General features: G+C 40.8%; 2 protein-coding genes across 3 annotated transcripts in view; both read left to right on the top strand.

The window, feature by feature from the left end:
• MYBPC1 (myosin binding protein C1) overlaps nt 1-5,637 on the top strand; it is a 45,605-nt gene extending 39,968 nt beyond the window's left edge. The window contains exon 27 of the mRNA XM_054168088.1: nt 5,437-5,637. Within this exon, the coding sequence (XP_054024063.1) occupies nt 5,437-5,537 (101 nt within the window). The 3' untranslated portion in view covers nt 5,538-5,637. The remainder of the gene's footprint in view (nt 1-5,436) is intronic.
• A 6,397-nt stretch (nt 5,638-12,034) lies between these two features.
• Nucleotides 12,035-24,261, top strand: part of CHPT1 (choline phosphotransferase 1) — a 20,279-nt gene continuing 8,052 nt past the window's right edge. For both annotated transcript variants that reach the window (XM_054167645.1, XM_054167644.1), the window contains exons 1-3: nt 12,035-12,354; nt 20,047-20,194; nt 21,190-21,331. In XM_054167645.1, the coding sequence (XP_054023620.1) occupies nt 12,112-12,354; nt 20,047-20,194; nt 21,190-21,331 (533 nt within the window). In that variant the 5' untranslated portion in view covers nt 12,035-12,111. The remainder of the gene's footprint in view (nt 12,355-20,046; nt 20,195-21,189; nt 21,332-24,261) is intronic.

Below are 24,261 nucleotides of genomic sequence, written 5' to 3'. Positions count from 1 at the left end.
TTTCGGAAACTGTTTAGCATAGTGATTTGCAGGGCTTAGACACAGGACAGACACAAGGGCTCAGTGTTGACACTGTTAACATGACTGGCAGTTCAACAAGTGAATTTAAAGGGAAGAGGATTAAGTGAATACAAGCTGCAGCTTGGAAAACTAGGGTAGACTGTGTAATAGGTTTGCTATATGATATAGGCAAACACAAATGAGTAGTAAACAGCTGGAGTATAAAACCATAATTACATTGTATTTCACTCTTCTATTGCCTTACATATTGAATTACCATTCTCTTAATTTTCCAGCCTGTTTGTTCATTTAGGAGGGCTCTTTGGATGACTGCTCATCACACTGATGCAGAGCAAAAGTTATGAATTTCTGACTTGCTGGAAATGGATTGCAGATTGTGTGTGTGTTTTCATATGTATAGATTGAAACTGGTTCAGCTTTATTTCAGCAAGTACAAGTCAGAGTCTGGAACCATAACATCATGAGATACAGTTGAATGTTGCCTGAGTAAGACCAAAAGGTTCAGGGCTATGCTATCTGTCTGGTGAATGTACTATCTGCAGTGCTATTGTTACTGATCTGTGTATAATAAGTCATGCTAAAGACCACTATGCCACAAAACACTATATATTTGTAGTAAATGAATTTTCCTTTTGTTGGCTAGAATTTCTTTTAATCCATCTATTTCTGAGGTATTGGAGATATTAAATTTATCATGTATATAGATGTGACAGTCCTAAGCACATACATAGGAATTTCTCACAGAACAGTCTAGGATTTCTGATTTTTCATAGTATTTAAACAGCTGAGAAGCAATGGATATTATTAGTATGCTACATTTTTTTCTACCATTTTTAGCCATTTGCTTGCATTATTTTAGGTGTAAAATTAAAACCCCTAGCTGTTACTAAATTTAGCGCTCATTTCTTGAAGAGGTTTTAGCGGTAATTATGGGAACAATCATAAAAATAATCAAACTTTATTCTTGCCCTCACAAAAAAAAATATTGCATATATTGATGTTATTTCAGGTAGACAGTTCTTCAGCCTTCTGGTTTAAGTTTTGCTGAGTAAACTTAAACTGGCAGTTTTATGAGCTGCTCAATACAAGCATGCTGCAAATGTTAGTTCTTAGAGAAAAGAATAACTCTACCTCATCTATCTTGAAAGATGATGCATACACAAAATCTCATGATACATGTTTGATACTCATCTCACTATGGAAAACTATTATCTATCTTCTAAGTTTGCTGATGTAGATCCCTAAATATGGTTGAAAACCTCCCATTATAAGCAGCAAGCAACTAAGCTTCACTGAGGTCAGTGAAAAGATTGAGATAACGTGCCATGTTTCTATTATCATGAATGAAATGTTTCTGGAGAATGTTTGTCTTAAAAGTGAAATCAAGGTTGGTGACGAATCTATTAGGCTGATGATAGCAAAGGTGCTGTATGAGAAATGTTGCTTAAAAAAATGTTAAGATCAACTGGGAATCATTTCAAATGCGAATAAATATCACTATAAATATTCTAATTCTACAGTGATATATCAAGGAGTAATTAACCCAGGAGAACCCTTCATCTTGTCGGAAAATAATCAGGTTTATAATAAGCATACCCTGGACATTCCATTTCATTCCCTTCCTCTCTTTCCACATGCAAACGCATTTTCTGCATGCAAAGTGTGTATTTTTTTTTGCTTTTTTATATTAAACTAGCTAGCGTCTCATGGCATACAATGTCAATGTCATGAGCAAAGAAGGCCAAATTAATCAAGAATGAGTATTTAATATCAGTGTTAAACAGGTTTTAGACGTATTTCTGCTATGCCACTGGGCAGAGAGCTGTCCATACTTATAAAGGATTTATGTAATGACTGTGGCTACCTTTGAGCACAACACAGCCATTTCCAGGAAATACAAATTTGCATCTCAAAACACAGGTCTCGGTTAGTTTGTAGAATTATTGAAAGAAGAGAAATATCACAAAGTCATTTGCTGTGCTTAAAAGGTATTCATTATTACAGATTAGCCTTTGGATGCAAGTTAGTGCTCAGAATGATAATCCCTGCTTGATCTTAATGTACAGAATCTAAGGATGAAATCTTAATCCAGTTGAAATCAATGCAAACCTTTTACTTACAAGCATACTGTTTTACTCCATTTCCTCTAGAACTTATTTTTAGTTCAGGCTTGCTGAAGTTCAGAGAAGCTGGCTCTTTCTATAGACATATGTTTACTTATAACCTAGCCCAAATCCACAACATTGACAGTGCAGTTTTAAAACTACACAGATGCCCAGAAACCAGTCTGTAGTATATTATGCATCCAAATTTACTATTTCAAACCTAAAACATGTTAAGAGGCTAAATAATGTTCCTGTAGGTGTTGAAGCATTAAGGTATTTTTCTTAAAAGGCTACAACAGGTAAAAAGCTCAGTGTTTTTATATACCTAAACATACATATACATTGGTGTTTTATAGAAATAAAATGTTTACATAAAGGTAAGGGCTCCTACGGAGTAAATACCATGCTATACATGATATAAATGCAGATATGTGTCAGAGTGCATACTTTAGTGCACAGGTATGTAATTAGTCTGTACTTGATTATTTTGCCTTACAGAGTTTCAACATATATATATATATATGCTTCAGTGTTACGTGTGTGCCTTTTTCCCCTGGTGGAAAATACTACGTGTGTGTATATATATATATGTGCGTTAGCTTCCTTGAAGCTACGTTTGGAAACTTTTATCATAAATATCAGTTGCATAATTTGGTTCCAACCTATACTTTGGACTAATTACAGGTTTTACAGTTACTTGTACATATTAATATAGCTTCTAAATATTAATGATAATTTTGAAGTGGAACTGGATCCCTACCATTTACTTTTCATGTGCTTCTACTCCTACGTATTTTACACAACTAAGGATTAAAACGTCATCTTGACATAATTGTTAGCATAATTTCACTCAACATTTTCTCTCTACTTTTGTGTTTGCAATTAAATTGTTACTTCTCTTTCTCTTTCTCCCTTAGTTTCACAATAAGGATTTTTGAATGTATATTGTCATCTAAGGTAAGCTTTCATATGATCCTTGCATATGAAGCTTATGTCTGTTTACAGGTCATACAACGTCTGCCTCGTATGGCATGATTTTCATTATTTCACTTAATGAAAATGTTTTTAAAAATTAGTAGCATGCTAGTTTTAATGCATATAAATCTAGATTTGTTTTTAAAAATAACTGTTTGTTACATTCTCTTAGTAGGCCATCCCACTACCTTCTAATAGTGCGCGTTTCAATGGAATTTTACACTGCATGAGTTGGCATGATTAATTAGCATGAATAAAATGCAAGGAAATGCATTAAAAGAGCATTTTGCCTTTGCAGTCAGTTATTTTCATATAGCAGTATATCTGTACAGAAATGAAATATCTATTCCACAGATAATTTAAAAATTAATGATTCGTATCACAACTTGCACTACATGAGTTGAAAAGAATGCCAAAAAGCATGCTTCTTTTGGTCTGTATTGTGCATCTACCTAAGGTCGGAGCCAGCAGTTCTGCAACAATGACAATGTTGAATGAGACAGCACAGTCTCATAATCACTAGTAACTAATAGCATTTTAGTTGGATAATCCTTGAGCTAATAAAGGTTATAACTTCCTAAAATCTGTACTCGGGATAAATGCTGTATGTAAGTATCAGCTCAGTTGCATTTAGCTGAAGCACTCAGTGACAGCAGTATCTTCATCCTGCCAATGTACTTTTGCTTTAAAGCTTTTGGTGTGTTCCACAAAAGGATCAGAAGGTAAGTGCAGTCATTAGTAGGTGGTTTTGCATCTTGCAGAACAGAACACTTATGCTGACTTGTACGAGCAATAGTAATGGTATGTAGCTTTCTTACAACAAATGCACCCTTCACCCTGAGAAAGGGCAGACTAATGTTTTTAGCAAAATATTTATCTTTTCCCCACTCTTCCTTCCAAATGTTATTTGATTTCAATGAAATTAACAGAAATACCCACGTGTTTAGCTTTCATGCCACCTTTTTTCAATGGCTTGAAAATTTTCTAGTCATTTGGATTATTTGTACTGTATTACTGCTACTACATCAGTGGGATCTGGGGTGCCCTGGCTGGGGCAAACCTTGGTGTGTTAGACACTACATAAATGTCTTTCTGGGCACTGAAAGAAATAATTGTCTTGGATTGTTAAAATTAGTAAGTGTTCTTTAAAACCTTTTGCCACATCCCTTTTTCCAGAACACCAAAAAACCACTGAGTACTTCCAAAGGCTTTCTTACAAGCCCAGGTTTCTATTATAGCATTGATTTAAAATAGGTCTGATTCAGTTTTTTATTCACAGTACCTAAACCACAGTCATAAACCACATAGTGTTAAAAGTCTGTGAATGGTACTTCTGAAACCTGTGCAGTGAATATTGACTCCAACCATCATAAAACCAGGAGAGACAAAAACCCAACCAACCAAACAAAAAACCAAACAAAAAGTTAGTTTCACAGAGACAGGAAACAAAGTTTTGGCAGGGCTAGAGGAAACATTAGGTACAAAAGACCCCTGTTTATCAGTGGGGCTTGCATATACCAAGGCTCACTGTGGCAGCTAAGGAGGATGCTAGCTGCGATTGTAGACCAAGTCCCCCCCATGGACTGGTGCAGGAGCTCCCACAGCTTTAAGATCACATACCAGTAGCTTCAAGCCCCAGCAAAACTTCAGAGCTTTTGGGGACTAAGCACTTCAATCCAAGGTGATTGCATTTAGTCTTTTATTTAAAAATCTAATCCAAAATGATTCTCTAGACTTCCCCAGCAGATGACTTTTTACTTTCATCACCTCTCTGTAGAGTCTAAAGGCACCTGTAACTAAATTCCTTTCTTTCCCACATCATTCTTTTACATATGTCATCTCACCTGCTATTTTCAAGCAACTTGGTAAATATTTTGCTATATATAAACCATTGTAAGACCCAACACTAGAGTAGTTGAATGTCTGTGCATGTTTTCCACAACTCATCACAGTCAGGTGTTTTCTACATTGTTCCCTCTGGGCTGACTTCCATCTCTGAATATACTCCACTCAGTCTGATGGAAATCCAGGAGGGTTATTTGCCCTGAAGCTTATCAGACTATTGCATGGGGTGAGATAAATGATTGAATATATGATGTTCTAGACATGAAATTCACCCTGCACAAGAGGACAGAAAAGTTCTGTATGGTGAAGAGATTACATAATGGTCAGTTCTCCTGCTGGACTTTTGAACAGGGATGAATTTTATCACATCTCAAAATGAAGTATGCAGCAGGGACTGACTCAATCTTTGTTGCCTATGCCAGAAAATAAAGGCACAAAGCTGTTGCTCCATGGACCTTGAACCTGAAGATTGTCATATTCCTTGTTTTAGGTGGGCTTTCATTCTTCAGACTATTGATGGATGGAGTGCCTCCGCATATCATTGATTCATATATGCGTGAAGTGCAGGCAGACAGAACGGAGGGGAAGTGAGAGTCCGTCACCAGTGTTTCCTCCCACACGCCGGAAATTGGTAGCAGAATTACAGCATTTTAGCTCTTGCAATGACAGAAGAGAAGTGTGGTTGGGGTTTTATTTTTTTTTTCTCTCCTTTCTTATTTTTCCCTTTTTTTCTTTTTGTTTGTTTTGTTTTGTTTCTTTTTTTTTTTTATGTTGTTTTGTTTTCCCTACCTGCTCTTTACTGAAAAGAAAGAATACGCATGGATTGCTTTTGTGGTTGAAATGAAACAAACTGAAGACAACACAAGTTTTGTAATGTTCAGCTTTATTTTCTGTTTGAGATTGTGTTCTGGTTTTTAATGAGGAGAGAGGAGAAGCTGTGTAATAAACATGAGGCAGCAGCCAGTTTGTACTGAGTGGTACAAAGTATATCTTTCACAGACTGAAAGTACGCGGATTAGCCAGTAGCTGTGCAATAACACCCTTTGAATACATACATACCTCTTTGATAAGGTATCTGATTCACCTGAGAATTGTTTAACAGAGTATGATAATATTATAATGAATACTTGTGTACTTAATGATCATTTAAGCTGAACATATCCTTTAGAAGTTTTGATTTCCTAAAAACAACTCATCAGTCTCTCAACTGAACTGAAACGGTTCTATTTAATGTACAATAAATATGAAGTGTTTAAGATCTATCAAGTTCTTGTTTACTATATTTGTAGGGCTTCTTTTTCTGTCTCATCTTACCATATTTCTTGTTTAATTTCCACAAACAATAAAGCAGGAACCTGAGGCCACCACACTGAGGAAATACAGTATCAAGCACTCACCTAACCCAATGGGCTTACACTTCAAGACACAGAATGTGAGTGAAGATACATGCTACAGACACATGCTATTTCATGTCTGTACGTTCCCAATATTTTAAACATTATAAATGCCAATCACAAACAGCTTTCATCATTCTGGATCCACCTATAACCTCAGCAATTCATGGAGCTCTTGTAGGTATCATAGCAGGAAAGGGACTTGGATCATATCACAGTGAGTTTACTGTACAAGGCAAAAAAACCCCTTTAGATATGGTTAAAAGGCTACATTACTTTTCCACCTTTAGCATCATTAACCTCCAAATATTTCAGGAGTGGGCATGATTGTGTGTAAGCCTCCAGCAAACTCTGAAGCATGTGAGACACAAGGTCAGACATAATTTGGCCAGGTTGTTGACTCCCTGTTTCCCTGTCATTTATTTACCAGTTCTCACTCGGGCTGTATAGACGGGGTAGGTTATATGCTTACTGACTAATGATTGATTTCCAGTTATGGTTTATAAAGATAAAGGCCTGCTTAGACCAGTAGTACACAACGAGGTGGTTATGTGATGTTGGTGCACTTTCAAACACCCAGCAGTCAGTAATTATGCAATAATAAAAGAGCGTATCACTAAAAACCACCCCTGCTGAACTGGTGGTTTTGCAGTTGAATTACCACTTATTTCAGTCTGGGGATCTGAATGCATTTTCTCACTTTGTTCTGTAAACCATACTCACTCTGAGATAGTTTTTCTTCTCTCTCTTTTCCATTTTTTGTGATTTCTTCTGTGTTACAAATTGTGCAAAGAAGCAATTCTCTGTCCCCAGTAATCCTGGCCATCTCTCCACCTGAGTTTCACCCTGTTCCTGCCCAAATCAATTTTCTACTACACTTTCATTCACACCTACACACTAAAGAAGGCAACGCCTCTACTAAGAAGAAAATTTGTATAAAGGATTAATATTTTATCCTGTATTGCACCAGTGAATCAAGACTCCTTTCATCTGTTCTGAAGCACACAAGGCTGTGGGAGAGGGTCAGTTTGAATACAAACTGTGTAGGTTTAAGCATTTAAGCACCTGAGCCTCATTTAAAATATTCTCAGTTGGTGGAGATACATTATAGTCAGCACCAAAAATAGTTCCTGTGAGTTTGTGCCTTTCAGTAAGCTAAAAAGGACACACACAGCCACCTGCATTTTGTATGCAAAGATCTTTACAGCTTCATGCTTGTGTATCTACCTGCCTCCTCAGTCTTAATATACTGTGTATAATAACCTGGAAGCCAGCATAAATCTCAGCTCCCTGCCAATGGAATTAGCTACTCTAATGTCTGCCAGATGCCAGCAGTGTTAAAAGACAAGCTGAACTAAGCTACTTTTCACCGTGAGTATGGTAAGCATTACGTTCGACTGCCCTTAATTCCTCCCCAAGATTCATTGCCCAGCATTTGCCATTGGCTGTCCCTCAGGCTCGAGATGTGCCACGCCAATAGGAAGCACTGGGTATTGGGCCGTGGGTGGCATCAAGATGAGTGAGCATTAGTGTGCTATAAATTCATTCTCACACTAACTATGCTGACCAGCCAAGTCTCTGGATTAAAAATTGAAAATTACTTTGAGAGGAATGACAAGGTAAGGTAGGAAAGGGATTCCTAGCAGATCTAAAGCAGGTTGCTGCACCTTAAATAAAGATTAACAAAATACAAGTTTTTGATTTATGGTGATTTGCCTAATGGGATTTTCCAGCAATGGTGTTTGATAGTGTCATGGGTTGAGGCTGGATTCAGGACCTGGTTTCAGTAACAGCCCAATTGCAATTGAAGGCAGAAGGGACAGAGTCCTCCTCAGACACTGGCCATTGAAGAGGATGGCTTAGCCCTTGTGATTCCTAGGCTTTATATAGAGTATGACATACAAGGAATGAAATAGCTTGTTGGTCAAGTTTTGGTCACCTGTCCTGTCCACTCCACCCTTCAAGTGTGAACTTTTTTACTTAAGACCCTTTCATTTATGGCACTTGAATGTGGTACACAAGATTTAGCAGTGACCTTGTTTTCTATAGAAGCCAGTATAAGCAAGAGCCTTTCTGTGTACAGATCCTTAGTAGTAACTAGAAAGACTAAGCATTATCACTTCTGGAGACAGACACTATCTACAAAAACATGCTGTTAACTTCAGAAAGTGTAGTCACTTAGAACTAGCTGAAAAGTAAAATCACTGAAGAGAGAATTGGTTCTGTTCTGGCTCAAACCAGGACAGGTAATGGTGTGATAAAACCCACAGAATTAAGAAAGTGTGAATGAAATCTACAGTGAATACCAGCTTGGGAAAATAAAGACATACCAAACAACAAAAACTACAGGCAAAAAAAAGAAGAGAGAGAAGAGAGGCAACAGAGTATAATGCTGTAGAACATATGACCAAATGCTCCCAAGAAGAAATTTTTCCAAAGTCAGTTCTCATGGAATTACCAGGAAATTAGTGAGCCTGAAAGAGACCTAGGAGGAACAGAGAAGCAAATCAAACCTGGTCACGTGAGATAAAGTAACAGCAAAACACAAAAGCTCTAGGAGAAGTGAAACTAGTAGTGCTTTTATGGCTTATGGTTTTGTTCTCCAATTTCTCACGTGAAACGAGTTTAAGTCTTCAGCTAGCTGCATTTTCATATTATCTGTGTGCTGCATACACTCTCCATCAACCAGTATGCTCTGGGATTATAGCAGCCCCTTTTATAAGGGTTTTCTTTTCTGCACACATTTATACATGTGGGTTTGGAAACTCCACCTTGGTGTTCAGTTTGACTTTTATACAGGTCAAGGAAAGTTATTACTTGGAATAAGAAGACAGACCCAAGCACACAAGATACATGCACAGAGAAAGAAGAATCAAAGTCAGTTGACAAAAGGGTTTTATTTTAAGGAAGCTAGCGGAAAATATTTAGCAATCTCTTGGCTTGCTCTCCTTGCCCATGGAACAGTATCTGGCATATATAAATGTTGTATATATACAGATCCATTCTCAATTTGCTGTATGTGGAGCTTGACACAGGCATTGTAGCTACCCATTTGCACAGAAAGTCCATGGCCAGTGACAGCCCATTTTTGCCTCACTGCAAACAGACTCACAAATATAGAAAGGAGAGAAGAAAAAACATATGCAAATTTCTTAAAGAATGTTTAAATTAAGATATGTTGTTTACAAGGAGGCCTCTACAGAGTCTCAGAAATTTAAAAAAAAAAAAAAAGAAAAATTAAAATGTTTGAAAAAAATAAATAAAAAGAATAGTGCTGACTTTTAGAGAGCTTTGTGAAGGAAGGCTTACTCTATGAACTTCTTTTGTTGCATTTTGAGATTCTGGAGCAAAAGGCATTCTATTTTAAGCGCAGGGTACTTACTGCCACTTGACTGACAAGGAAAGCTGCTGCTTCGCCGAAGCAGAGAGCATTTGCAAGAAAAATCCATCCTGAATACTGAGGAAGTGCTGGAAGTCTAAATGCACTGGACTTAAAAACCTATGTTCTTTTTCTCTCTGTTTTGTTGCTGAATAATTAAAACAAACCTTTTCCAAGTTCAGCAATAAATTCAGTAGGGAATCTATTTCTTCCTCTGCTCATGTGGCCATCACTTTTAACACCACGTACTTTCCCCTCCACTTCTTCTAGTTTGTTTTCTCTTCTTATCCCATTGGTATCACAAAGAGCTTGATTAATCTCTCCGTTAAGTACCAACACCGCTACAATCATTGACAACAGCAATGCACAGCATATCAAAAGGGCAGTGTTTTAGCTTTTCCCAAACCCAGTAATTCCATTGGACTGGAGATCTGGGTAGTTGTGCATCTCAACTGTCACAATTTCCCTTTTGCTATTCTGCAGCTGGCTATTATTGAATCTTTGTTATGCTATATATTACCCCCTCCTTTACAAGCAGTTCGTATCTTCTGTGTTTTGACCCCTAATCCCAACTGCCACATCACACTTTATTTAGTGATCTTTAAGTGAAATCAGCTGATGGATAACATAGCACTTGGGACACAGGACACCAATGGATTTTGAAATGGCTCTTTTGCATATGTCAAGCATTCATGACCTTTGCAGTAGAGATTAACTTTATCAAAGTGAATCAACTCAATCTGAATAACAGGAAATTACTCTGTCCAGGAAATTGTTGTGTCTGGGCAGAAAAATGCAGCCCCTGGCTCACAACAGAGTAACTTAAAAAAATTATTCCTCATTCTAACATGCCATTAGATTATATAATGCTCACCTTTCCTTGGCCACATTCAGAAAACATGTATCATCCCAGAGATTCAGCAACACATGTAAAATCCTTCACAAGACCAATTAAAGCGATTTTTACATGCCACCATTTCAGAAAAGGAGTATTTGTTGTGAGCACCTCCGCTAAGATGGTCATGGAGGTGACCAGGTGCCTCATAACATGTAAGACTGCCAATCCTGTAATTTTACAAGGATAGACTTAAAAACTGTAAGGCTGAACAAGCTTATAATGAACTGGTTTGAAACCAGGATAACAAGAATGGAAGGCCCTTCAGGCTAAAGGACAAAATGACCTTGAAGGTTAAGATACCACAAACAAGACAGTAATTAAGAGCAGTATCTAAAGACAGCAAGATTCTATCAGCTTTTGTAGATGCCTCATTATGGCTTCTTTACATAAACCAGAGACAGATTTGGACAAAGATCAAAACATCAAGGTGTCCTCTACATAACCTGTGATGATTTTAATACTAAACCCCCACACCTCTAAGAGAATATATATGTAAGTGTAAAACCACCTGAATTAACAGTATAATTAGGTAATTAATGGAGCATGCATACAAAGATCAACGTGATGTAAAACCATACAACCACTATATAGAATCTCTCTGTAATTTGTACTGTATATTATTTGTACTGTATTTTATTATTACATTGCAAACCACTGTGCCATCGTTGTGCTAGCTTTGTGGCACTACCACCTAAAAGCCATCTTTGCACAAACTTTAAATAAAGTACCTCTGCTCTGTGTGTATGATTGCCATTACACACTTGGTGAACAACCTCTCTTTTGCAATAATACCTAGACAACGGGTCTCCTCCAGGTGGTGGAGGACCTCTTCGTTGATACAGTGGGGATCACCTCCAGCCAAGCATGGCTGTAGTGTTCTGCTGACAGCAGGGACTTCTTGCCAAGCCCTACCTTTATGCTTTGATCAAGGAAAACACCTCCCCAACCACCTGTGTGCGCCCCTAGTACAGCCCTCCGCTACATTACGAAACGTAAGAAATACAAATGAGTAAAGAAAATCACAGCAGAGAGGGGAATTCAACCGACCCTGCCCGCATCCAGCAGTGAGCAGACGCGGACGCACAGCCTCTCTACATCAGCGGCAGCAGGCAGGATGGGCCCTCCTGAAGCGCATCCCCCCGACGACCAGGGGCTTCCCCCGCCGCCGAAGGATCCCAGCACTTCAGGGCGAGGCCAGGCTGGCGGGGCAGCCACAACCAAGGCAACCCGCCCAGAAACAGGGCCTCTTCTGCTGGGGAAGGAGGGAGCGGCGCAGGCAGCAGGAAGGAAAGAACAGCTGTCTGGGGACGAGGAGACTCGCCCTGCGCTAGCTGTTGCAGGGGCGCTGGCCCCACTCCAGTGAAGCCGCCACTGGGCGTCGGCCTCTTCCGCCTCCCGCCGCTGCCCTCAACTCAGCTCCGCCCCGAACGGCGGAGGTCTGACCCTGGGTCCCATCTGGCGCGCGGCGAGCGGCGGCCCCCGCGGCGGGGCGGCATGGCCGTGCCCTGGGCTTTGCCCGCGCCCCTCACCCCGGCGCAGCTAAAGCGCCTGGAGCAGCATCGCTACAGCGCGGCTGGGCGCTCGCTATTGGAGCCGTGGTTGCAGCCCTACTGGGCCTGGCTGGTGGAGCAGGTCCCGCTGGGGCTGGCCCCCAACGCCATCACCCTGGGCGGCCTCCTGCTGAACTGCTTGACGGCGCTGCCGCTCATCGCCTGCTGTCCCAGCGCCACCGAGCAGGTACCGCCCGCCACGGCTCGCCGCCGCCTCTCCGTTAGAGCTTGACCCTCTCCCCCGCCTGCCACAGCCTTCTCCTAGCGCTGCCTCGCCTCAGCACGGTGGCCTCGTCCCGGCCGACGCCCCGCGGGGCCCCTGTGCTACTCTGCCCTGCGGGTGCCGCAGTTCGGCTCCGGGCGGCCGGGTGTGGGGGAGCCGCTCCGCAACCTCCTGACAGTACCTGGAGCGCACGGGCAGGGTGCGGTGCCCTGCCACTTGTGGCTCCACCGCGGTAATCGTGGCCCTTCCGTGAGAGGGAAGGAGGGCTAAGGTAGCGTTGTGGGTTTGCCCTGAGAAATCAGGGGAGTGGGGATGCGGGAGTGACGCTTTGGAGTAGTAGGGGTCAAGTTGCAGATGGGTGTTAAGATTTGAATAGTGAAATATTTTGGGGGGGGTGGGGGGCATGATGTTAAAAAGGCAAGTTTCAGCGGGCTCACCTCTCCTCCCTTGGCCTTCATTGACCAGAGCATCCCTTGGGGCTGGAGCTTCGATTGGGTGCTTGGCCTGCACCACATTCTGCGGAACAAGATTGTAGCTGGGCTCACAGAGGTGCATGGGATCCCAGCCTCCTCCAGGGGCCGTTTTACAGCCCACACCTGTGCCTCTGCTCGGCCAGCTTGCTGGGAAGGAGATGTAAACTGCCAACTCCCTTTTCAAGAGGAAGTCTGTAACAGAAAGGTCTTAGGGTGGCCAGTAGAGGGTACAGGGTGTGACCAGGAGCAGGGCAGAGCTGGCTACTTTAGCATCCACGAGTTCAGAATTGAGGTTCAATTGAGTAGCAGGTACTTCATCTAACAGTAGCTGAAATGCTTCCCATCCTCACATGGGAAACATTTAATGGCTTTAGCTTCTGAAGGCAAAATAGACTTGTTAACATGGGCTGATGCTGCTGTCACTTAAACTGGGTTGCCTACAGTTTCTCTGAGAGTTTAAAGAGCTCTGTTGGAGCTTGCCAGGCTGTTAACCGGTTTCCCAGTGCAGAGTCTTCATGGTAGTTAGGGTGTGAACTATCAAGAAAATTGCTTTGTGCAGGTAAAATATCTTGAAGGGTGGCTGTTGTTTTTCCTGCATTCCAATGGGCTTAAATCCTAACAGCAGAGGTGGCAGCTTGACTGGGGTTTCTTAGTAACTTCTATGTACTTTGAGTGTCCTTGTGGACAGAAGAGCCCTTCTTTTTCTCCAGTTGGCTTTGTCCTTTGTGTTAGCAGAGATGTTTGTATCAGGAAATGGATCCGGATCCAAGTCAACTTTGTTTTGGTCTCACCCTAGTCACTTCCCTGCAGGCTGTAGAAGGGAGGCTATAAATGAGAGTGAATGGTTGGAAATTACAGATGCCTTCTAGTGGCACTTCCAGAATTAAAATGCTTGTGAAGCTACTACATTCAGCTTAGTTTTGTGATGTAGGTATTGGTTATGTGCCAGCTCTGTGTCTGGATGTTCATTTTAGCTTTTCCTCTGTTATTCAGAAAATAAATTGGAGAAAGTGCAGAAACTGAGTTTTCAGTTGGTTTTGACCCCTGTGGTCTCCTGTACAAAAAGAAAAAGGTGGTGCTGCAGACATCCAGGTAATTATTCCTTCTGAGAAAGCTCAAGTTGAGTTTTATGAACTTTACTGTGGGTATTTTTAATTGTGGAAGCTGAATTGTATAAGAATCTACAGTTTGGGCTGACCTTCTTTGTTCAGATCTCAGCATATCCTTTATAAATGTGTACTATAATGCCACACTCCTTATCCTGTTGCATTTTTTTGTTGCCTCTGTGCTGTGACAACAGCCCTCACTTTTTCTTGCTTCATCACTTAGGGCATCATTACTTCTCTTCTGCTTGTTTCAGATTGCCTTCCACTAAAGCCATGGTTCTGTCTGGTCCTTTTAAAAAGCTGAAACTGTTGGAACACTAAGCAAGTGCTATATATACTGTTCTAGTATCTGCTTTGTACTTTTTACTTAGCTGTGTAGACTGGAAGGGCTGGGAGGAAGGTGGAACTGAAAATAATGTTTAAAGGTGATTGAATCCCTGACTGATCTAACAGCATAGTGCGCTTCAACATCACCTGTCTATACTGCCAAGCCAGCTCTTCCATTCATAAATGAGTCCCGATAGACTAGCAAAAGCTTGTTATATTCTCCTTGTGGAAGTGCAGGAGCACTGTATAGAAGACTCAGATAAAGTAACAAGCAGGTTTTGGTTTTAGGTGTTGGGGTTTTTTTATGAGTTGGTTTGTGTGGCTGGTTGTGTGCTTGGTGGTTTTCCAACTTAATATTTTTAACCAATCTTAATAGAATAAATAGAATAGAATAGAATTAACCAGGTTGGAAGAGACCTTTGAGATCGAGTCCAACCTATCATCCAACACTATCAACTAAACCATGGAATCAAGCACCCCATCAAGTCTCTTCCCAAACACCTCCAGTGATGGTGAGTCCACCACCTCCCTGGGCAGCCCATTCCAATGGCCACTCACTCTTTCTATGACAAATTTCTTCCTAACATCCAGCCTAAACCTCCTCTGATGCAGCTTGAGACTGTGTCCTCTTGTTCTGGTGGTGGTTGCCTGGGAGAAGAGACCAACCCCCACCTGGCTACAACCTCCCTTCAGGTAGTTGGATAAATAGGATAAATCTACTAGTCTTTTATTGAAAAGCATGAACTCTTGATACTTGTGTAAATGATCCAAAACAAATAAGACTGCCAGCTGAAATCCTTCAGAGTAGCTGCTGCTATATCCTTCCAGCTGCCAAAAAAGACTGGTTTAGGAGTTTTCGCAGCAAGGGGTTCTACTTAGTTTATTTGCTAGAACAGGAACTGATGGAGTTATTTCTTCATAGACTTCTTCCACCACGTGATTTTGTAGCAAATTCCACAATTTAATAATACTTTCTCCAAATACAATGCAATTAATGTCTAAACGGATACAATGCTCCCTTGTTCCCTTACTCTGTAGCCATTATTTCCTAATACACTATTGATTTTATCTTCATCAGCATCAGTAGCCCCTAAAAGCCAGTTTGTTACTGACTGGCACGATATGTTTTGGCTTTATAAAATATTGCCTGCTTCAGTAATGTCTTCTTTTCTAGTAGGAACATCACTGTCTCCTGTAAATGCACATTGTAACATAAGCCTTCTTATTTGTAGCTAAGCCATTAGCAGACTGCACCCCTGAAGCTCTGTTGTAACTAAAATCTGTGTAGAGCTTCATAGAATGCTTGTCCAGTTTTCTAACCCTGTGTAACATACATTATTTCTATAGATCACTGTTCTATGGGACTGCTGCACCAGGTGTTGTGGTAGGGAGGACACTTCCTGCACATTGCATATTCTGTGGAGGACTGAAATAGTCTCTTCACTGTGACTGCAGTCTGGGGTGGTGGGGGAGTTCTGATGTTCTGGTTTGTGGCATTAGGTTTGGATTTTTTGATGCTAGTTATAAAATATCTAGAAATCTGGCTTCAAGTATGAACAGTGTGTATTTGCTGCATTAGAATGTAAAAAGAACACCTCTTAGGTGAGGATTTCTGTTTTAAGCCCTATCATCTGGTAGGGAACTCCACTGCCAGCTGACTTCTTTGAAGTAGTTACAGTTCATCAGGCCTTGCAGATGAATCTCCTGTATCCCTTCCTATTCTGGAGAAAACTGACATGTTATTTTTTTCATTACATCAGCACTAGGAAGAAAAATGGCTAATTCTCCATCTTTTCAAAATTAAGAAAGGAAACTGATCCTGCTGCCTTCATGGTGGCACATGGAGGAGCCCAGCTTCAGTAATCCTTCAATCACAGTCACAGGTATCTCTAAAATACCATGGGAAGCTAGTATTTTAGGGCAGAAGTTCATGCCAGCAGTAATTATCACTCTTGAATTTGTATCTATTTAAAAAAAATCTTATAGCAGTTACAGCAGGATCTTAAGCAATGACCCCCCCCAACTTGATCAGAGAAGATTTCATCCTGTGATAAAGATTTGTCCTACTGGTACTCATCTTCATAGACTCCATCACGTCTCACTTATTTGAGTTTTTAAAGCCTTTGTTTCTGTTGTCTATAATTTCATGGAGGTAATTTGGAATAGAGAAAAATGTGGATTATGGATTTGCACTTTAGGCAGTGAAAATGGGCAGGGGTCTAAGGGAGGGAAGAGAGGCCTGTGATGGCTAGCTCTGAAGAAGAGTTTCAGAAATGGTGTATTGAAAGGGTGCCATACCATGCTGAAATGTGCTATTTAGAAAGCCATACATCTAGAGAGATCAAAAAGCAGGGGAGAGTCTAGGTGACTACAACTTGCTCTATATTTAAGTATTTGGAGCAACACTAGTGAGGTGCTGTCTCTGTTTCTTTCTCTCTCTTAAAAAAATCTCATTGAAATACCATCATCACCACCCTAACCCTCCACCTTTTGAACTGAAAAAGGAATTGTCTTGAGGCTTTTTTTTCCTGTCAGAGGGAGGAAGGAGAGGATATTTACAGGCATTACATTATGTAAACAGCAAAAGCACAACTGAGCTTTGTGGGAGAGAAAGAAATGGAAAAGAGGGTGAACTGGAGGAGCTGGTATAAACCAGCTGGTATGGGGGTGTGAGAGTGTGAAGGAAGAAGCATTAAGCTCCTGGCCTAGTAGAGAAGTGTGAAGCGGAATGCCAAACAATATACAGGAGTGAAGAACAGAGCACAGAGTAGTGAATGGGAGAAAGGGGTGTTTGGCACAAAGATGGCAAAGGCTTAGGAACCCTTAGGGGGAGCTTTTTGGGGAGAGGAACATGCTAAAGGAATGCAGGGAATTCCTGGTGTGCATTTGGGTTATAGTATAATTATTTGATTAGTAGGTTTTTTGTTGGGTGGTAGGGTTTTTTGTGTGTGTGTATGTTTGGTTGTTTTTTTTCTCCCCTCCCTGTCCTTTCTCCCTGACGTAATGCAGTTTAAACAGCCCCTTCCTTTCTGCTATGCACAGTTTACTTAGTGCTTTGTGCTGAACACCAGTGAGGGAAATAATCTATGTTTGGGGGAAAAGATGGAGTACAGTGAAAATGTATCTCTTTATTCTCTCTATTCTGAATCTGTTCCAGGGAGGAACCACACAAACTGTCCCCCACTTATGACTAAATGTGGTTGGCTGACTCTTTAAATACTGCAAAAGTTTGGGGGTTTAAACTCTCCAGGCTTGAAAGCTTTGCTTGAAATAAATGGTAAGAGATCTCCTTGGTACAAGTAGCCCTTTGCAGCTGTCCACATTCTTCTTTGGGGTGGAATCACAGGAGCAGAAGAATAAGGACTGTTGTTCAACCTACACCTTTTCCTGAAGGACAGGGATGCCACACATACCTGTCAAACACTATATGCACATGGGTTTGTTTTGACACCTCCTGTTTCAGTAGATGACCAGACCTGCTGTACCTGATTTGTGTGTGACAAGATTATGGGGCTGCATCATCTTTTGGGCATCCTTTTTGACCGGAGCAAAGCAGCATCTCCTCCCCCATCCGGCTTTTTGTTTTCTTCTAGTTCCGTGAGAAGAGCATCTAGCTCTGGCCAAATAGTACATTTGCTTTGACAGGATATAACTTTGGGCAGAGATAATAAACACCTCATCAGTGAAAAGCTGATGATTATTGGGAGCCTCCTGACCTTTCTGCTGAGTCTGTTAGCCATGTCAGCATTCTCAATGCTCCCTCTTCTCTAATTTGCAAACTACTGTGTCTAGCGTAGGAAGCTAGCAAGGGGCATCCCTGGAGTCAGGCATGTGAGAAGGCGGAAGAAACACCAGCTGTAGCTGTATTGAGAGGGTGGATGGCAGAGAGAGTCCATGGTTATTAGGAACTTTGGAAACCTCTATGCACCTTGAGTGATTTGGAAAAATGTATTTTATCAGTGAAAACGTTGGAGTCTTCATGTAATCTGTCAGAGGCATAGCTGATCACAGGTGACCTTCGGTTATTGCTACTTTGGATTAAATTTGAACTGACAGCCTAGGGATGAATTGCTTCAGATGGTGTCTCTAAACTCTCTCGGACACCTCTTCCCTTGTTCATACTAGAATCTTGCTCGCTTCCCCACAGCTGCAGGGATACAAGTGCATCTGCTACAGGTGTTGATGGATACAGGGAATCCTTACTGGGTAGAGGATGAAAGCTCTCCCTCCCTTTCCAGGTGGTCAAGGAGTAGAGCTAATTTTATTTTGGAATCCAAGGATTTGTCCCAGCAGGAGCTAATGCAAACAGCATAGAGTGTTATGGCTAATGATAAAAAAATGTGCCATAGCAGGTTTCTGTTCCTGACTGGCGTTATCAATAGAGGAAATGATCCAGTTATATAAGAAACTGCCCACACTCTGGCATTTGACTCAGTTGGTGATGTGCCCCACAGTGGAGGGGGTGTGTGAATGCACATCAAATGTATTGCTGTCATCATGTGACCTGGATTTCTATAGTGTGATCTTGGGGGAGGTTTTTAGATACCAGTATGTTTAATATGCACAGGAATAAGAATATCTACTTACCTACTTTCATGTGCTCAAGGCTTCCAGCATAATCTGAGATCAATATTTTTCTTAGGTTTTTTTGATTAAGGTGAAAAATGGCCTTGCCACTTTTGAAGAATTCTTTGTTTTCTAAATTTCTCTGTACATACAAATCTAGACATACCACCTGCAGTGGAGTGCACTGAAATTAGATCTGTTGTTTAAATCTGCTTAATCATCTTTAGTGGACTGAGGAAATAAATGTAATCATATTGGTCTATTTGTGCTGCAGGAGAGGAATTGGAGAGGTGGGGAGTCGCAGCAGCTGTCTCTTACCTGGGAGTGGGAAAGGATTCATCTGTGTGACTTGCCTGTGGCTGTTCACTTGTTTAACCTGCAAGTTGCATTTCCAGCATTTATACCTAACTTGAACTCTTTTTATGAACAGTGCTTCTAAATATTAAGGATACGACTGGAAACTACTTGAGGCAAAAATGTTACTTACACAAAGAAAGACATACTGATTGTGCATATGAAAGGTACTACTGTAGGACAGGTCCTTTGAACCTAAGACTGGTGCTACTGTGAGTGATTCACAGCTTGCTTTGAAACTGATAGTCTATATTAAGTAGATAGTTGCTCCTTCGTATTTAGGGAATGATTTAATTTCTTCATACCCTTGTCCAGAGTGCCTATGTAGTCAATTTTTGTAGGTAGGAAAAAAATCTTCCCCTAAAAGCTGATGTCTTTTATTTAGTACAATGTAATGGGGTTTATATATGTGTGTTGTAAATCTCAGCAAATCATCTAAGTGTCTGTCACATAAACTGTGCCTTGCTAGTATTTTCTTGTTTATAGATAAGTTGTATTCTCATAACATTTTTCAGCACAAAGAATATAAATAATTAGAGAATATTGTGGGTTTAAGGTGGAAAAATAAGTCAGTTGATGCAGAAGAGAGGTTAAAAGTTGTTTGTTGGGTTTTTTTTTTTTGAAGTAACTGGAAGGAGCTGTGTTTCACTGGTGTATCTAGAGTAGTTCCTTACAGTAGTTACTACTATTCATGTAGCCACTAGCATAAGAAATTTTGTTTATCCATTAGCTCATAGCACAATTTTGTGCTGAACAGTACTTTAACAGAACAGGTTATCACCTAAGAAATTGGGAATTGCCTAGTGACTTTACATGTGAATCTCTTTCAGGCACCTTTTTGGGCATACATCCTGGGTGCATTAGGACTTTTTATCTACCAGTCCCTGGATGCCATTGATGGGAAGCAAGCCAGAAGAACAAACAGTAGTTCTCCTCTAGGAGAACTCTTTGATCATGGCTGCGACTCGATTTCCACAGGTAGTCCTATCCTACTGTTAACCCATCCTAGTTTTAAAAAAGTGAATTGTCTTCAAGAGGAGCTGATTAGGGAAGGACCACTGGAGATCAACCCCTTTCTCAGAGCAGGGTCAGCATATTCTCTTTTAGGATAAATTCACAATCTTCTGGTCACTGCAGCCAAGGCTGACCCCTGACCTTTGTCTCCTGACCAGGGAGGATGTTTGACAAGTACTTTTAGCAGATATTGGATAACATGTTCTGATCATACTGTGCACCTTCACGTACAGTGCTCTTTGAATGAGCTAGGTGGTGAACAGAACAGAGAATTCCCTAAAAGCACGTTTATTCTTCACTACGCATAGCCTGTGTTTTCCAGTAGGGTACAGGTGATGCCAAATAAAGGTTTGTAAGGACCTAAAAAACTGATGCTGACATGTGAAACTAAGGATTCTGCTTTAGGAATGAGGTGTCCAAATACAATCTTGGTAATAAGGCATTCAGCCTGGCACTGAGGAGAAGGGTAACTTGTATTCCTTAGACAGATGAGCTTAAAAGTTGCAGTCCTTAAAAAGTAAGCTCTGCTCAGTTTCACTTTCTATAACTTAGCTGCTGTTGGTGGCAATGCCTTTACTTCTATAAAAGCTTAATGGCTGAAACACTGGAAGCTCATTCTTTATGGCCTACCTCCCTGAGGAGTGTGACTACCAGCCCCTCTGAGCTGAGCCCTTTTGATGAAGCTGTCAGTGTATGTGGGAGACGTGAGATGAGAAGGTCAGAAGAAGGGAGAATAACCACTGTAGGCTAGAAGGCAGGGCCCTTGCTTGGAAGAAGAGGATTCCTGTGCTTTGGTAGCTGCTGCCAGGATTGTCCCAGAGGTTAGCTATGCAGTAAAGTATCAGTCATGTAATTACTTTATTACAGTGATGTCAAATGCCTTGTGATTTTTTTATTATTATTTTATCTGTTTAACTGCAAGAGGGTGTATGACTAACGTGTTCATTTCTGCTTTTCAGTTTTTGTTGTCCTTGGATCCTGCATAGCAATCCGACTAGGAACAAATCCTGACTGGTTATTTTTCTGTTGTTTTGTGGGACTGTTCATGTTCTATTCTGCTCACTGGCAGACATATGTATCAGGCATACTAAGGTTTGGAAAGTAAGTAGGTATTCTTAGAAGAACGTGTGGCTTAATGTCTGAAACTGTTAGCTACTTGATCTCCCTTTCTTGGGTTTTGTTTGTTTGTTTTGTTTTGGGTTTTTTTTGTTGGTTGGCTGGTTGTTTTTCCCTTGCTCTATCTTCCTCTTACCCTCTTCCTCATCATCCTTCTCCCCTAGCACACTTGTGTTTTACCTGGCAAAACCTTTAAACCCCTGCATAATGAGGAATAGAGGACTTAGTTTTTTAGCAGCTGATTTTAGCTGTATGTGCTTTGTTTGCATGTGTCTGGCTCTTTTACCTGCAAATTTGTTCTCAGAACCCATACAAGCAGTGTGAATGCTCTGAGGCGTCTTGCCTGCAATGTAAACAAGCTTAAGCAGGAATTAGGGACAGAGCAAGCATCTACAGTACTCCTTCCTTTGTAATCTGCCAGCAACAGAACAGTTCCAGCCCAGGGTACTCTGAATTACATGCATTTTTAGAGATAATTGAAATGAACTTTCTGCTTCCAGTGCATCCTTTGGCAGTGAGTTCCACAGCGCTATAGCAGCGCTTGAAGAATTGCCCCAGGTTTATGCAAGGGCTTTGCTTTTAATCTGGCTCATGCTGCCTTTAATATCCTTTAGGTTTTGTGGTCACTGTTCTAGAAATTGGTGTGATGCTGTTTGTGACTGCAACTGTTCTCACTGCAGTGTAGGAAGAGAAGTCATGATATTCACGTAGAAAATGCCAATTTCAATGTAACTCCTAATGGAGTGGGACTGCTGCACCCTCTCAGGGCTGTGGTGGCACCTAGCCATGGGCTTTTGCTGTTTTTTTAAAGCTGCACTTCAGTAATGATTTAGTAATGAAGAAAAAAGGATCAGAGATTTCTGTAACAGCAAAGTTGGAAGTATGTGACAGATGAAGGCTATCCTGCTAATTGTAGTCACTTGCTAAGTCACCTGTTTTTCCTCCTACTCAGCTCTGACCTGCAAAAAGCACCTTAGCAAATCTGAGCATCACTGGGCACAAAGGCTTGGTGATCAGCTATCCTTGCATACTGTTCAATGTCTGCGTTAAAGTAAAGCTGTCCCTGTGGTAATGCTAAGAGCTCTTTTATTTTGCTGATAATGCATTTTACCACACAAACTATAACTCTTCTGCCTGCCTACCCATCCTACTTTTTTAAAAGAACAATCTGTGCTGTAAGCAAAAATAGATGCTTTAAAGTGGTGGCTAAAAGGGGATAATTTCATTTGGATTACACTGAAGGGAGATAGACTATGCCATGAGCTCTGGGGTTTTGCACGATTTTCTTCAGAGGATGTTTTTATGAGGCTGATTTCCCTACATCAAGAAGGCACTGAGACTCCTGTACCACATGAAAATGTCTTCATTAAAAACTCAATGGTTTCTGTGTAAATATAGAATACAGTTTGTAATGACCTGGTATTTCATGCTTCCTGTTGGAAGTTAAACAGACACAACTCTTCTCCAAGGTAACTTAGTTCTGTTTAGCGAAAACAGGATAGAGGTTTTTTTTAAGGCTTGTGTTTTTATTTCTTTTAAGCATACAGGTGAGAGTCTAAATGAAGGCATTCAGTATATTGTTCTCAGTATGATAATGCATACTGCTTTCACTGCTGCTGTTCCAGAATTAGCAGCATTTTAGAAGTCAAATGACAGATGAGAGAGTCCTAATGCTGATGGCCAGGAAGGATCAGAGCAGCTTGGTACTGCGCCACTGTCAGGTTATGTAGAATACTGCACAGTGCCTAATGAGAATCTTGGGATTCTGGCTTGGTTGTGTTGCAACCAACAATCTCAGCCTCTGTAAAACTGAGTACTGAACTTTGGCACGCGTAGTGACTCAACTTCAAGCCTCCTCCCACCACCAGCAACAACAAAAGTCTGGGTTTTAGTACTACAGAGTGCAAACTCTGAATGCTTGCACTTGCATACAGATGCTTTTGCATGACTTAACTGAAAAGTTCAGTTGGTGCAGCTACAGCCATGACTGGGCAGATGCAGCACTTCATCCTTACTAGAGTGAAGAGCCCACTCCCAGCACCACTGTCCTGTTTCTGCCCTGCACAGACTCTGTCACTTGACTTCAAGCCAAGACAGGCAGAAGATCGAAAGCCTACCCAAGGCTAGTAAGCTGAACTGCTTCACCTTACAGCTAGTACAAGTGAGAGGGCACCACAGTGCACAGAGGGGAGTACTTCCCATTCCGATGGCTTTCAGCTGTGTCAAGCACCTCAGCATATCATCTAGTTGCAGCTTAAACTTTGACTTTTCTGAGACTAAGAGTCTGAAGCTTGTGATGAAACAAAGCATATTTTATCACTATCTTTCCAACGAAAGAAGAGACTTTAATGTTACTGTGATTATCAAAGTCAGAGAAATGTTTTCCATTAACCGAGAGCTGATTGCTATCTGCCTATGAAAATACAGTTTCCTGTGCCAACAGTTCACGTGCTCAGCAAGTAACAATGCTTGTTGACTTGGGTTGTCATTCTTTAAATCCAGCAACTTTGTTCTAACGGCTTAAAGAAATGTATTTCAAACATTCATTATCGCTGTTTCCTAGTAACTTCAGTACAAAGATCAGGTACCTGTCTCAAAACCTTGGGTAACATAAGGCAGTTTAGATGTACACAGCTACTTTTTTTTACTGTAAAGTTTTTTTTTAAAGTACAATTTAAAAAAAAAAAAAATTTCTCATGGAAAATTCTCTTCACTTTTTTTTAATAGATTCAGGTCTTCTCAAAACATTTCATCGATCAAACACAGTAATGAAGAGTTAGCTGTCTTGTCTGAGGGGGGAAATAAAGGTGGAAATAGTGTCTAGACTTCAGAGGGTGTACAAAGCCACCTGGTTGTAAAATATTTTAATGGAAAAAAGCAAGATATCAATTATATGTCCTCTGAATCAGGACAGC

Source organism: Dryobates pubescens, chromosome 15, assembly GCF_014839835.1.
Source record: "Dryobates pubescens isolate bDryPub1 chromosome 15, bDryPub1.pri, whole genome shotgun sequence".
Lineage (NCBI taxonomy): Eukaryota > Metazoa > Chordata > Aves > Piciformes > Picidae > Dryobates > Dryobates pubescens.
Note: the sequence above shows the minus strand (reverse complement) of the source record. Positions and strands in the feature narration are given on the sequence as shown.